The following is a 14559-nucleotide window of genomic DNA, read 5'->3' on the forward strand; positions in this document are numbered from 1 at the left end:
TAATTGACAGTTTAGGATAGAAAACACTCTAAAGTTTCCCAAACTCTAAAAATATTGTCTGTGAGAATAACAGAAGTGATATTGCAGGCAAAATCCTGAGAAAAATCCAATCAGGAAGTGACTCTTATTTTGAAACCCCTGTCTTTCTATACATCCCTATTGTCCATTGAAAGGGATATCAACCAGATTCCTTTTTCTGTGACTTCCCTAAGGTGTCTACAGCCTTTAGACGTAGTATCAGGCCTTCATTTTGAAGAATAAGCATAAATGACTACATTGTGCAAGTGGCCAGCTGAGGGCTCTCAGAGTGATTCTTGTGTAAAAGACAGAGGTAGTCATTTTTCCTCTCTCTCCTACTGAAAAGCTAATTGTCCCGGGTTGATATATTATCAAATAGATATTTGAAAAACACCTTGAGGATTGATTATAAAAAACGTTTGCCATGTTTCTGTCGATATTATGGACATCATTTGGATTTTCTTTCGGCATTGTCGTGACCGCTATTTCCGGTGGATTTCTGAACATAATGTGACCAACAAAAGGAGGTATTTTGGGTATAAAAATAATCTTTATGGAACAAAATTAACATTTGCTGTCTAACTGGGAGTCTCGTCAGTGAAAACATCCGAAGATCATCAAAGGTAAACGGTTAATTTGATTGCTTTTCTGATTTTCGTGACCAAGCTTCCTGCTGCTAGCTGGACATAATGCTATGCTAGGCTATCGATAAACTTACACAACGTTTGTCTTGCTATGGCTGTAAAGCATAATTTAAAAATCTGAGATGACAGGGTGATTAACAAAAGGCTAAGCTGTGTTTCACTATATTTCACTTGTGATTTCATGAATATGAATATTTTCTAGTAATTTTTTTGACCGCTGCGCTATGCTAATTAGTGTAGTTGCTGACAATTCTCCCGGATCCGGGATGAGTAATTCCAAGAGGTTTTAAAGTAAGGACGGACTGTCATTTCTCTTTGCTTATTTGAGCTGTATTTTCCATAATATGGACTTGGTCTTTTACCAAATAGGGCTATCTTCTGTATACCAACCCTTTTAAAAATGTTTTATTTAACTAGGAAAGTCAGTTAAGAACAAATTCTCATTTACAATGACAGCCTACCCCAGCCAAACCCTAACCCAGATTACACTGGGACAATTGCCCTATTGTACTGTATCACACAGCCGGTTGTGATACAACCTAGAATCAAACCAGGGTCTGCAGTGACGCCTCTAGCACTAAGATGCAGTGCCTTAGACTGTTGTGCCACCCTACCTTGTCCCAACACAACTGATTGGCTCAAACGCATTAAGAAAGAAATTCTACAAATGAACTTTTAACAAGGCACACAAGTTAATTTTAATGCATTCCAGGTGACTACCTCATGAAGCTGGTTGAGAGAATGCCAAGAGTGTGCAAAGCTGTCATCAAGGCAAAGGGTAGCTACTTTGAAGAATCTCAAATATAAAATATATTTTGATTAGTTTAACACTTTTTTGGTTGCTACACTATTCAGCATACCACCCTGCATACCACTGCTGGCTTGCTTCTGAAGCTAAGCAGGGTTGGTCTTGGTCAGTCCCTGGATGGGAGACCAGATGCTGCTGGAAGTGGTGTTGGAGAGCCAGTAGGAGGCATTCTTTCCTCTGGTCTAAAAAATATCCCAATGCCCCAGGGCAGTGATTGGGGACACTACCCTGTGTAGGGTGCTGTCTTTCAGATGGGATGTTAAACGGGTGTCCTGACTCTCTGAGGCCATTAAAGATCCCAATGCATTTATTGTAAGAGTAGGGGGTGTTAACCCTGGTGTCCTGGCTAAATTCCCAATCTGGCCCTCAAACCATTATGGTCACCTAATAATCCCCAGTTTACAATTGGCTCATTCATCCCCCTCCTGTAACTATTCCCCAGGTTGTTGCTGTAAATGAGAATGTGTTCTCAGTCAACTTACCTGGTAAAATACCAAATTCAATTTAAAAAAATTCCATGTGTGTTAATTTATAGTTTTGTGTCTTCACTATTATTTTACAATGTAGAAAATAGTAGAAATAAAGAAAAACCCTTGAATGAATAGGTGTGTCCAAACTTTTGACTGGTTCCTTATATACGTATATATTTTGGGATATAGATTTTTCTCCCCTAATAAACTACTGAGATCAATGGCAATCCTAATTTGTAAAATGATTATCTGATATCCAGGGTTTGAGTCAAGTATCTTACTCTTTTCGAACATAGGACTTCCCTACCATATATGCCACTTAAACCTTTTCTCCACTCCCCCACCAGCCGACACATCCACTCCTTGCCCGCACCATTTCCACGCGTACCAGACGAGGCAGCAACATCAGCATCTTCAGCTTCCGTCCCCGGAACAAAGACTCGGAGGGTGACTTCGCCGACGACGAGTTCAGCATCCATGGGGACAATGAGGGAACACACAGTCGTACTGGGTCCCTGGTGATCCCATGGAGCACCAGACGCAGGCCCAGTACCTACAGCACCGGCAGCCGGGGTTCCCAGGTCTTCCTCAACGTCAATGGGAAGCTGTTCGTGGCCATGGACCAGAACGGGGTCACCCCACAGGGGCTCCCAGCCTGCATCATGGAGAAGGTCAAGGAGGAGAGTGTGAGCACTGGGTTTCTGAGTTTATGTGTGTGTGTGTGTGTGTGTGTGTGTGTGTGTGTGTGTGTGTGTGTGTGTGTGTGTGTGTGTGTGTGTGTGTGTGTGTGTGTGTGTGTGTGTGTGTGTGTGTGTGTGTGTGTGTGTGTGTGTGTGTGTGTGTGTGTGTGTGTGTGTGTGGTTGCGTATGTGCATGCATCATGGGAAATCACCCTGTGGATAACTGGTGATACTACTGTGGCAAAAAGCTGTATCAAAGGAATGGCCACAGCTCATATCCTATAGAGTAGACTCAGGACTTAGTAGCCTCAGGCTGCCTGGAGTCACTGGCCAAGACCTCTGTGACCTGATACAGCCAACAGCTCCCTCTTCCCCGCTAGGCTACTCAACATTAGCACAACACACTGTTTCATTTGCAGTTTCAAAACAGATGATTCACACTACCCCGCAGGGATGTTAGCAACTGTGTAGGAACGGAAAAGGGAAGAGCCTAAATGCATTTTCTCTAATACTGAATGGATCACTTGCCATGCTATCACTGCCGTGTGTGTGTGTGTGTGTGTGTGTGTGTGTGTGTGTGTGTGTGTGTGTGTGTGTGTGTTTTGGTTTTACTATCCTTGTGGGTACCAGAAGTCCTCATAAGGATAGTAAAACAAGAAAACATTTTGCCGGGCCCCACAAGGCAAATAGCTATTTTAGGGTTAGGGGTTAGGGTTACAATTAGGGTTGGGGTTATAATTAGGGTTAGGGGTTACATTTATGGTTAGCAGTTTGGGTTAAGGGTTAGGGAAAATGTGATTTTGAATGGGAATAAATGGTTTGGTCCCCACAAGGATAGTAAATCAAATGTCTGTCTGTCTGTCTGTCTGTCTGTCTGTCTGTCTGTCTGTCTGTCTGTCTGTCTGTCTGTCTGTCCAAATAAAGGACATGATGCTCCTCTCTCCCAGGAAACAGACTGCTCTCAGAACAGACTGCTCCCAGATTAGCATGCTTGTCAATGCACTCCAATGATCCTATATCCATTACTCTCTCCCAGGAAACAGACTGCTCTCAGAACAGACTGCTTGTCAGTGCACTCCAATGATCCTATATCCATTACTCTCTCCCAGGAAACAGACTGCTCTCAGAACAGCATAGTTGTCAGTGCACTCCAATGATCCTATCTCTATTACTCTTTCCCATTCAACAGACTGCTCTCAGAACAGCATAGTTGTCAGTGCACTCCAATGATCCTATCTCTATTACTCTTTCCCATTCAACAGACTGCTCTCAGAACAGCATAGTTGTCAGTGCACTCCAATGATCCTATCACTATTACTGATCCTTCTTGATATCTCTTATTCATTCTCTCACACACATGCACACACACACTCACGTAAGCATGCACACACACACACAGCTAGCAAAAGTGTGTCATGTAAACAAATTATGAAATAGAAAGCTACAAATCTAAAGAAATTGACCAACAGGTTTGTCTATTTACCTCAAACAAAAAGAACAAGTACAGTTCATTTATAGTCAGTGGTATTGTGCTCTTGAGGTCAATACAGTACACTGCAATATCGCACCCAAAGGACTGGCCAGGGAAGGAACTAAAATCACTGTGTTGCTGCTAATCCAGATGAATAGTGGTGGAAGGTTATTGAGAATTGTGTGTGCACGTGTTCGTGCGGGCTTGTGCGTGTGCGTGAGTGGCACAGACGCCAGCCAGGTTGTCTCGGAAATGCAACCATAGCAACGCACAGTAGCAACATATGCTAAATGAATGTTGGTGGTGGTGGCGATGGTAGGGCCACAAAGGAGAGAAATGGTGAATGGTCTTGTGGTGGGTTCCTTACTTGCCAAACAGTGAGTGGGTGGTTTTATGTGAGCTCTGACACTGGGGATGTGCGTCACTCATGCCTGCCAGCCCGACTACCTGGGAGACCAATAAGACGTTATGTAATCATAGAGGGAGGCTGATTTGTGTCAGGGAGGCTTTGATTGGACTACCTTTAGCCCCTGTCACTCACACCATCATGGATACATTCAGCTGGGAGGTAACTAGTTATAGGGATATCACATGGCTCTAGGGATGATTTGTGTGTGTGTGTGTGTGTGTGTGTGTGTGTGTGTGTGTGTGTGTGTGTGTGTGTGTGTGTGTGTGTGTGTGTGTGTGTGTGTGTGTGTGTGTGTGTGTGTGTGTGTGTGTGTGTGTGTGTGTGTGTGTGTCTGTCAGTGAATGTCTTAGATAACTGTCACCACCCTGCCTCTATCCTGAATCATGTTCCAGCCATTGACCCAACATAAATTGAAAAGCCTGTCTGTGGACTCAATGTGAGATGTGTGTGTGTTAGCATAGCCTTGCCTAAGTGACTGCTGTGTTCAACAGCATGTGTGTGCTTGTGTGCATGTGTGTGTGTGCTTGTGTGTGCATCTCCATCAGCCTGTCCTCTGGGAGGAGGCTTGACTGACAACTGGTGTTTAAAAAATGGGAAATTTTGATGTGGAAATATTTATGGTCCTCTCTCCATGGCTGCTGTGTTTGTTTCATTGGCTTATTGATCCCATTTAGTATGAGTAGTAGACATTGCTAAGCCTGCAGGGAGACAGAGAGAGCTTTATGACATAAGATATGAGCGGTGCTTTACGATGTACAATATGAGCTATGTTTTTAGCCAATAGAGACATCCATTAGTATTATCTGGTTAGAGATTGTAATTCTCTATCTGTCATCTTTGAATTTGTCTTACTAGTGCCGTTTCCATGGTAATCGGACAAGACAAATTATTAAATGAGAAATTATAGAAGTATAAAAACATAATTACAGCACTTGTACTAGAAGTGTAGTATATTTCCTCAGATGTGGTTTCCAAGCTGGAATCAATCACATATGGCTCACCAATATGGCTGCCTCTCCTCACCAATATGGCCTCCTCAACTCACTAATATGGCTGCATCACCTCACTAATATGGCTGCCTCACCTTACTAATATGGCTGCCTCACCTCACTAATATGGCTGCCTCACCTCACTAATATGGCTGCCTCTCCTCACTAATATGCCTGCCTCTCCTCACCTATATGGCTGCCTCACCTCACGAATATGGCTGCCTCACCTCACTAATATGGCAGCCTCACCTCACGAATATGGCTGCCTCTCCTCACTAATATGGCTGCCTCACCTCACTAATATGGCTACCTCGCCTCACTAATATGGCTGCCTCACCTCACTAATATGCCTGCCTCTCCTCCCCAATATTTTGCCAACACCACTACAACAGTTCTCTTCTCCAATATGGCTGCCTCTAATGTCCAGTATGGCAGCCTCCCCTCACCAATATGGCCACCTCTCCCTTACCAATATGCCTACCATTCTGTCTCCTCCAGGGGCCAAACTCCAGCACTGAGTTGAGCACCATGCTGCTGCCTCGCCCGGTGTCCAGAGAAGAGCACGTGCAGAGGGACCGAGCTCTGAGTGGGGCCAGCTATCTCACAGATGCCTTGGAGGGTAAGGGGCCTCTGTACCTGTGTTTATTTTGGCACTCTTTTTATTATTTAGTCTAATTTTAGTCATTTTGACAAAAATATAATTAAGTCACATTTTTGTAATTTGAAGAAGTATTTAGTCTTGTTAATGTCAAAATGCTGAAAACAGTGGGCCATTTTAGTCAACTAAATGCCCTTTCATTTTAGTCACATTTGATTGATATCACATTAACCTATAGTGAACATAAATTACTGACTTCAATGTACACACAATACATAGCCTTGCCATACCAACATATTTTTCTATATATCATCCTATCGCATCTCTTCCAAACACCAAATAGGCAGAAGAGCACATTACTCTGCAGCAGATAAAAAATCACACCCATTGACATACTGTAGCTACAATATATTGTAATCAAAGTTCTGTCATACGTGGTAGGTCTGATAGGTTGCAGCAAACCAACTAGCTAGCATTATCAATCTGTTACAATCTGTTTTTACCTGAGCATATACAGTATATTGGGATCTTTCAGATGTGTCTTGAGATTGGTAGTATATTTCCCCATCAACTTGTGGGTGCAAATGCTGTCTTCTCCTGTGGAAATGTGGCATTTGGTCTTGTTTGAATCAACATGATAAGTTAAATGGCTCACCCCCTTTTCTACCGGAAGCTTGTACCAAAGGGTGAGTAGCCATCTTATTTGTATCAATGATTTGTTGCCACCAGATTGGAGAACGATTGCCAGGCAGAGAGGTGACCTGGGCATGGTATTTATTTTCCACCAATGACAGCATCACAAAGTTGCAATTAGAAAGCCTTACAATTCTGCTAATGTCATGCATGCTTTTGATTGGACCAAACAAATATCACTGAAAGCTCTCAATCTCTCCAAAAACTCTTGTCCAGTCCACTTAGTAGTCACATTTGAGTCACAGAGATAAGTTTCAAGTTTTATGTTTTGAGTTTCAGGTTTTAATGTCACATGTACAGTAAAATACCTTTCTTGCAAACTCAAAACCCAACAATGCAATAATCAATAACAATGTAATATAATAAAAAACACATGAGAAATAAGACGAAATATGAAGAACACAATAAATAAGTCAGTAAGCATAGTATGTACAGGGTTAGTGCCAGTACCATATTAACAATGTGCAGAGATTCGGGAGTGATGGAGGTAGATATGTATAGGCTTAAGGTGACTAGGCAACAGGATATAAGATTTTCAGAGTAGCAGCAGCTTGTATGTGTGGGTGTGTGTGTGTAGAGTCAGGATAAATGTATGTGCGTATTATGTGTGAATGTGTAGATGATGGAGTGAGTGTGTGAGTGTGTAGGACCCTTTGAGTGTGCATAGAGACAGTACAAAATACAAACAAAAGGTCAGTTAAGATATTTGTCTCGTCTCGTTTTCGGCAGCCGAAATGAAAAATATATTTAGTTTAGTGAAAAAAAAATCTGGGTGTATTTAGTTAGTTATCGTCTGTTACTGAACAAAAATATAAACTCAAAATGCAACAATTTCAACAATTTTACTGAGTTACAGTTAATGTAAGGAAATCAGTAAATTCAAATAAATTCATTAGGCCCTAATCTATTAATTTCACGACTGGGCAGGGGCGCAGCCATGGACGGGGCTGGGAAGGGCATAGGCCCACCCACTTCGGAGCCAGGCCCACACACTGGGAATGTGTTTTTCCCCACAAAAGGACTTTATTATAGACAGAAACACTCCTCAGTTTCATCTGCCTTCCAGGTGTCTGGTTTCAGACAATCCCGCAGATGAAGAAGCCGGATGTGAAGGTCCTGGGCCGACGTGGTTACATGACATCTGCGGTTGTGAGGCTGGTTGGAAGTACTGCCAAATTCTCTAAAAGGACGTTGGAGGTGGCTTATGGTAGAGAAATTAACATTAAATTATCTGGCAAGAGCTCTGGTGGACATTCCTGCAGTCAGCATGCCAATTGCATATTATGGTCATGTTCCCACAATCTCTGATAGCCACTGGTCTCTGTGGACCATCAAGGTGACCATTGTGTGAGCACAGGAGCTCCTCATATCTGCTGAAGCTTGAGGCTGTCCTCAATTGTACACAGTCCGTGCCTATGGACTAGATAGAGGGTGACAGTTCAGCAAAAGCCACAGTGCAACACGACACCAACAAGTAAATACATCAGAGACGTCACACGTTAGAGGGCCTCGCAGCTTCATCTTCAGCCTCCGTTGAGCTGCCGTCAATCTTCATCAAACTCCACATTAGGCACCCAAGCTTGACCCTACCAACAAACATCTGGAAAAGGCATACTGTGCTAACCTTCCTGAAGAAAATGCATAAAGAGGACATTTTTGGTGGAATTTCCAAGTCAAGTTGGATTTTCAGAGAGTAGTCTAAAATCACAACTGAGGGAAGATAGAAAAGTGGATAAGTAGCAGAGTGTACATTACTTAGACACGGAACAGTCTCTTACACCACAATGGCAAAGTGTGAATTTTAAAAGTGTAACCCCCCCCCCTCTCTTCTCCCCATCCTAGAACTGGAGGAGTCGCGTCAGAAGTGCCACCCGTGCTGGTATGAGTTTGCCCACAAGTACCTGATCTGGGAAAGCAGTCCGCGCTGGCTGCAGTTGAAGGCGCTGGTCAAGGTGATGGTGATGGATCCCTTCCTGGACCTAGCCATTACCATCTGCATCGTGCTCAACACCCTGTTCATGGCCATGGAGCACTACCCCATGACTGACGAGTTCAACGGCATGCTGTCCATAGGCAACCTGGTAAGTGGAGAGGAGAGGGCACGAGGGTCAGCCTTGGCGGACACACGTATGCCTTTTTGCTGTTGTTGCTATTGTTTTTTGGCCACCACCCTCTTTGAAGTATCTTAGTCTCGGTTCAGAGTCTTTCCTGGTCATATTAGTTAGTCAGAAAGAAAGAAAACTCTTTGCTCCATTATGTCCTATGCTGTCATTGAGATGCATGCTCATAGGTAGGTAGGGAATGAATGAATGAATGACAGACACACGGCACAGACACTATCAGCCTAAATTGAAATTTGGATTTATTTTGACATATTCTATTATTTTATATTGCGCTCATTTCCTGTAGGTGGACAGTATGTGTTATTATGTTACACAAGCTGACGTTTTGACCACATGGGAATGAAGGCAATTACCTTTTTACCTCAGATTAGTGAAGTTTGGTCCTGCTTTAAATCATTTTCAGCTTCATGTTTTAGTCTCAACATCACATAAAACCTGATTTCCCCCTAATCAATATGAGTGATTAATTTCCACAAATGTTTTGGTGCTCGTAAAAAAAAATACAAATAATATCATGGCATGTGTAGGTATGTCAGAGTGTAGGTGATGTGGGTAAGGCGGAGTCAGGCGCAGGACACAGAGGAGTAATAATAGTGACTTTACTCAAAAATAATCTTCCAACAAGGAGAACGAAAATCCAGAATCACATAAACGAGACAACTGACAACAATAAACACGCACAAAACCACGATGGCTCCGGAGGGTTAAATAGGGAAATAATTACAACGTAATGGGAACCTGGTGTGTACAATACAGACCAAACAAAGGGAAAAATAAATGTAGATCGGTGGAGGCTAGAAAGACGGTGACGTCGACCGCCAAACGAAAGGTAGTACATGTTATGATTATGTTTTCAATATATCATGAACTGTTTCTGCATATTGATTACTTATTTGGACACTTAAAAACTGTGTTTTGATTCATTTTCAAAACGGAGTTTTGTCATGGGCTATTTATCAAAAGTTATTGTCAACGGGAACCAGCAACAGCATCATTTTCAACGTGTGTTTTAGGAATATAAATTGAACTTTCAAACATTAAATTGAAATAGTATTCCACTAGATTAGGCAATAACTGCTGAATGAGTCCAAAAATGTCATGTGATTTATTTATTTTGATGATCGAAGAAGACTGTTACATGCTCAGTGCCTTCAGAAAATATTCACACCCCTTGACTTTTTTCACATTATCTTTTGTTACAGCCTGAATGAAACATGTATTAAATTCAGATTTAGTGTCACTGATCACACAAAATACCCCATAATGTCAAAGTAAATGTTTTTAACAAATTCATTAAAATGAAAGCTGAAATGTGCTTAACAAGTCACATAATACATATATACTTTGACTCATTCTGTGTGCAAGAATTGTGGTTAACATGATATTTGAATGACTATCCCAACTCTGTACCAAACACATACAATTATCTGTAAGGTCCCTCAGTCAAGAAGTGAATTTCAAGCACAGATTCAACCATTAAGACCAGGAAGGTTTTGCAATGCCTCACAAAGAAAAAGAAAAAATCTGGACATTTAATATCCCTTTGAGCAAATCAAATCAAACCAAATGTTATTAGTCGAATACAACAACTAGACCTTACAGTGAAATGCTTACTTACGAGCCCCAACCAACAATGCAGTTTTAAGAAATACGGATAAGACTAGGAAATAAAAGTAACAAGTAATTGAAGAGCAGTGGTAAAATAACAATAGCAAGACTATATACAAGGGGGCACCAGTACAGAGTCAATGTGCGGGGCACCGGTTAGTTGAGGTAATATGTACATGTAGGTAGAGTTATTAAAGTGACTATGCATAGATGATAACAACAGAGAGTAGCAGCGGTGGTAAAGAGGAAGGGGTGGATGCAAATAGTCTGGGTGGCCATTTGATATGATGTTGGCTTATGGCTTGGGGGTAGAAGCTGTTTAGAAGCCTCTTGGACCTAGACTTGGTGATCCGGCAACCTCTTGCAGTGCGGTAGCAGAGAGAACAGTCTATGACTAGGGTGGTAAGGGTGGCTCTGACACCGCCTGGTATAGAGGTCCTGGATGGCAGGAAGCTTGGCCTCAGTGATGTACTGGGCCGTTCGCACTACCCTCTGTAGTGCCTTGCGGTCGGAGGCCGAGCAGTTGCCATAGTCAGGCAGTGATGCAACCAGTCAGGATGCTCTCGATGATGCAGCTGTAAAACCTTTTGAGGATATGAGGACTCGGATAGGAAGGAAACCACTAAGGGATTTCACCATGAGGCCAAAAGTCATTTTAAAACAGTTACAGAGTTTTATGGCTGTGATAAGACAAAACTGAGGTTGGATCAACACCATTGTAATTACAACATTGTATTCCAAAACAAGCATCCTGTTTGCAATAAGACACTAAAGTAAAACTGCAAAAATGTATTTTTTTGTCCTGATTGCAAAGCGTTATGTTTTGGGCAAATCCAACACAACACATCACTGAGTACCACTCTTCATATTTTCAAGCATGGTGGTGGCTGCATCATGTTATGGGTATGCTTGTCATCGGCAAGGACTTGGTAGTTTGTTTAGGTGAAAAAAAGACATGGAATAGAGCTTAGGCACAGGAAAAATACTAGAGAAAAAACTAGTTAAGTCCAAAATACACTGGGAGACAAATTCCCCTTTCATTAGGACAATATCCTAAAAAACACAGCCAAATATACACTGGAGCTGCTTACCAAGACGATATTGAATGCTCCTGAGTGGCTTAGTTACAGTTCAGTTTTTACTTAAATCAATTAAAAAATCTATGGCAAGACTTGAAAATGCTGTCTAGCAATGATCAACAACCAACTTGACAAAACTTTAAGAATTTTTTAAAGAATAATGGGCAAATATTGTTCAACCCAGGTATGCAAAACTCTTAGAGACCCAAAAACACACACAGCTGTAATCACTATCAAAGGTGATTCTAAGATGTATTGACTCAGGGGGTTGAATACTCATCTAATCAATATATATTAGTGTTTATTTTTCATCAATACAAAATATTGTATATTGTGAGTATTGCATGCAGATTGTTGACAGAAAAGGATGATTAAATACATTTTAATCCCACTTTGTAACATAAAATGCAACATTTTTACACATGTGTAAAAAGTCTTATAGTTCCATCTTGCAAGGTATTGGGATATTGATTTCCCCTGAAAATCGCTCTCAGATCCTCACGAGTGCATAGGGCATAGGGGCTAAGGGTTCATTTGGGATAACAACTGTGCAACAACCTGTTAATCACACATCAATAGACATCATTCACAGAAATGAGTTTACAATCACAGTAAAAAGTAAATCGTGGTGGAATAAAGGCAAATCGACTGAATGGGATGGTATTCCTCCTGAGGCCTATTTGCAATATGTTAGGTCCAATATCGCTCAAAATTATTAATAAAGATGTTCACAAAGGTTCATTTGGGAGAGAAGTGAATAAAAGCTTTTTATGGACTAAAATTGTCATATCACTGGTCTGTCTTGGAACATATGGGAATTGGCTCCAATTTCATTAATATGATTAAAATAATATATGCCAATTCCTCAGTCATAGTTATGACAGGCAATATCTGCGCTCCTCCGTTCAGAATCACTAGAAGCAGCAGAGATGACAATCCAATTTCGCCTTTGCTATTCTTGTTATCCATGGTTACTCAGGCCCGGGCAATTTGTCAATCAAAGGAGATAAAACACATTTCCCTAAAATCTACTGATCACTTCGTCGCATTATACACAGACAATATTTTACTATATCTAGACAATGTATCTCAATTGCTCCCAAACATATTGAATATCAAAGATAAATTCAGCTTCATCTCAAGTTATAAAATGAATCTAACCAAATCAGCCCTCTCTCAAGACCCTGGTGGAGGATTCCATCTCTACTTATGGAATCCCAATTGTTTCTCATTTTAAATATTTTTCAGTATATATATTTCCTTAGATAAAACCACTGCCATAAACTTTAATAGAATGCTCAAATCAATTCAATCCGACATCCGTAGTTGGAATAATAGCCCAGTTGCTTTAACCGGCTGTCAAGTCCTGACCATAGAAAGCTTTATTTTCTATGGTGGAGTTGGTCAGGGTGTGACTGGGGGGTGTTCTAGTTTATTATTTCTATGTTTGCCTGGTATGGTTCCCAATCAGAGGCAGCTGTCTATCGTTGTCTCTGATTGGGGATCATATATAGGCAGCCTTTTCCCACCTGTTGTTTATGGGATCTTGTTTTTGTATTGTTGCTTTTGAACCCTACAAGGCCGTACGTTTGTTTGTTTGTTTCTCTTTATTGCTTGGTTGCTGGTTCACATTTAAATAAATTATGATGAACTCAAATCACGCTGCGCCTTGGTCTACCCATTTCGACGAGCGTTACACCTGCATAATATCTATTGTCAAAAGAAACATATTACCATGGCTGAATTTCTGTAGTTCAATGCTTCCCATATCTCCCCTTTCTGGCTATGGGGATAACATTCATAGTGCGGATTCAAAATGTATATGACAAGGTAAACAATCCAGGATAAAATTAACAGATTTACAAAGAGGGAAAGACATAGGTGGACTATCTGTACCCGACTATAAATTGTATGTCCAGGCACTAGCATTTAGCCCAAGCCTAAATCGGGTTGGATATGGTTCTTATATAGTAAGAGTGAAATATGGTGTCTCCTATTGCCTGGAAGAGTTAGTCTTCACTGATACTGTATATCCCTTAAACTATGTAAACTAGGTTTGGTTATTGCTCACACGATTTATGTTTGAAAACAATGTAACTGGGAATAAAAATGACATGCCCATACTCCAATATTTGTGATCTGGAGGGCGGCCTTTTACATTCCCCCCCAAAGGTCCAAATGTGGAATTTGTACCTATACTGATATCATGGGTAGTGATGGTTTGAGAACATTCTAAGATTTGAAAGATACATATTAGGGTTGGGCCATATCCAGATTTCCATACTGTCATAAAGTTTCTGTACCACACTGGGGTATTACTGAAGGGACGAGATGGGATGGGTGGATGGGACTGGGGGGGGATGGGTGGAGGTTATCTTTGTATGCATTTGTTTGTATGCATTTGTTTTTGTATCTGTAAAAATCAAAGAGTCACAAAAAAATAATATGTTCACTTAAGTCAGTAAACCCAGTTATGTGTGTTTGTATATTATCTGCACGTTCTCTATAGTGCTGATTATGGGCCCTGGTCAAAAGTCGAGCACTGTAGAGCACTATACAGTATAGGGCAGGGCTACCCAATCCTCTTCCTGGAGATCTACCTTCCTGTGGGTTTTCAGTCCAACCCTAATTTAAAACACTTGATTCTACTAATTAGCTGCTCAACAAGACCTTAACTAGCTGAATCAGATATGCTAAATTAGGGTTGGACTGAAAACCAACAGGACAGTAGATCTCCAGGAAGAGGATTGAGCAGCCCTGGTACAGGGCAGCCAAAGTCAACTCACGGACCGCGGTCCGGGTCTGGACAACATCGCATTTTGTTATATAGAAGTCAATAAATTACTTTTTAGACAGTTTTTAAAAATCAACTGGGCACAGCGGCCTCTTTACCTCAGCAACCTCTCTTTCTTGCTCTCTCTCGAAGCAACGCCCACCTCTACTAGTGCCCCGTCTAATCCAATTGCGTC

At 41.4% G+C, this 14559-nt stretch overlaps 1 protein-coding gene across 1 annotated transcript in view; it reads left to right on the forward strand.

Annotated features, from left to right (window-relative positions):
• scn5lab (sodium channel, voltage gated, type V-like, alpha b) overlaps window positions 1-14559 on the forward strand; it is a 279945-nt gene that overhangs the window by 170313 nt on the left and 95073 nt on the right. The window contains exons 11-13 of the mRNA XM_064941469.1: window positions 2288-2626; window positions 5988-6108; window positions 8623-8861. Coding sequence (XP_064797541.1) covers window positions 2288-2626; window positions 5988-6108; window positions 8623-8861 — 699 coding nt within the window. The remainder of the gene's footprint in view (window positions 1-2287; window positions 2627-5987; window positions 6109-8622; window positions 8862-14559) is intronic.

Source organism: Oncorhynchus masou, chromosome 28, assembly GCF_036934945.1.
Source record: "Oncorhynchus masou masou isolate Uvic2021 chromosome 28, UVic_Omas_1.1, whole genome shotgun sequence".
In the NCBI taxonomy this organism is placed as follows: domain Eukaryota; kingdom Metazoa; phylum Chordata; class Actinopteri; order Salmoniformes; family Salmonidae; genus Oncorhynchus; species Oncorhynchus masou.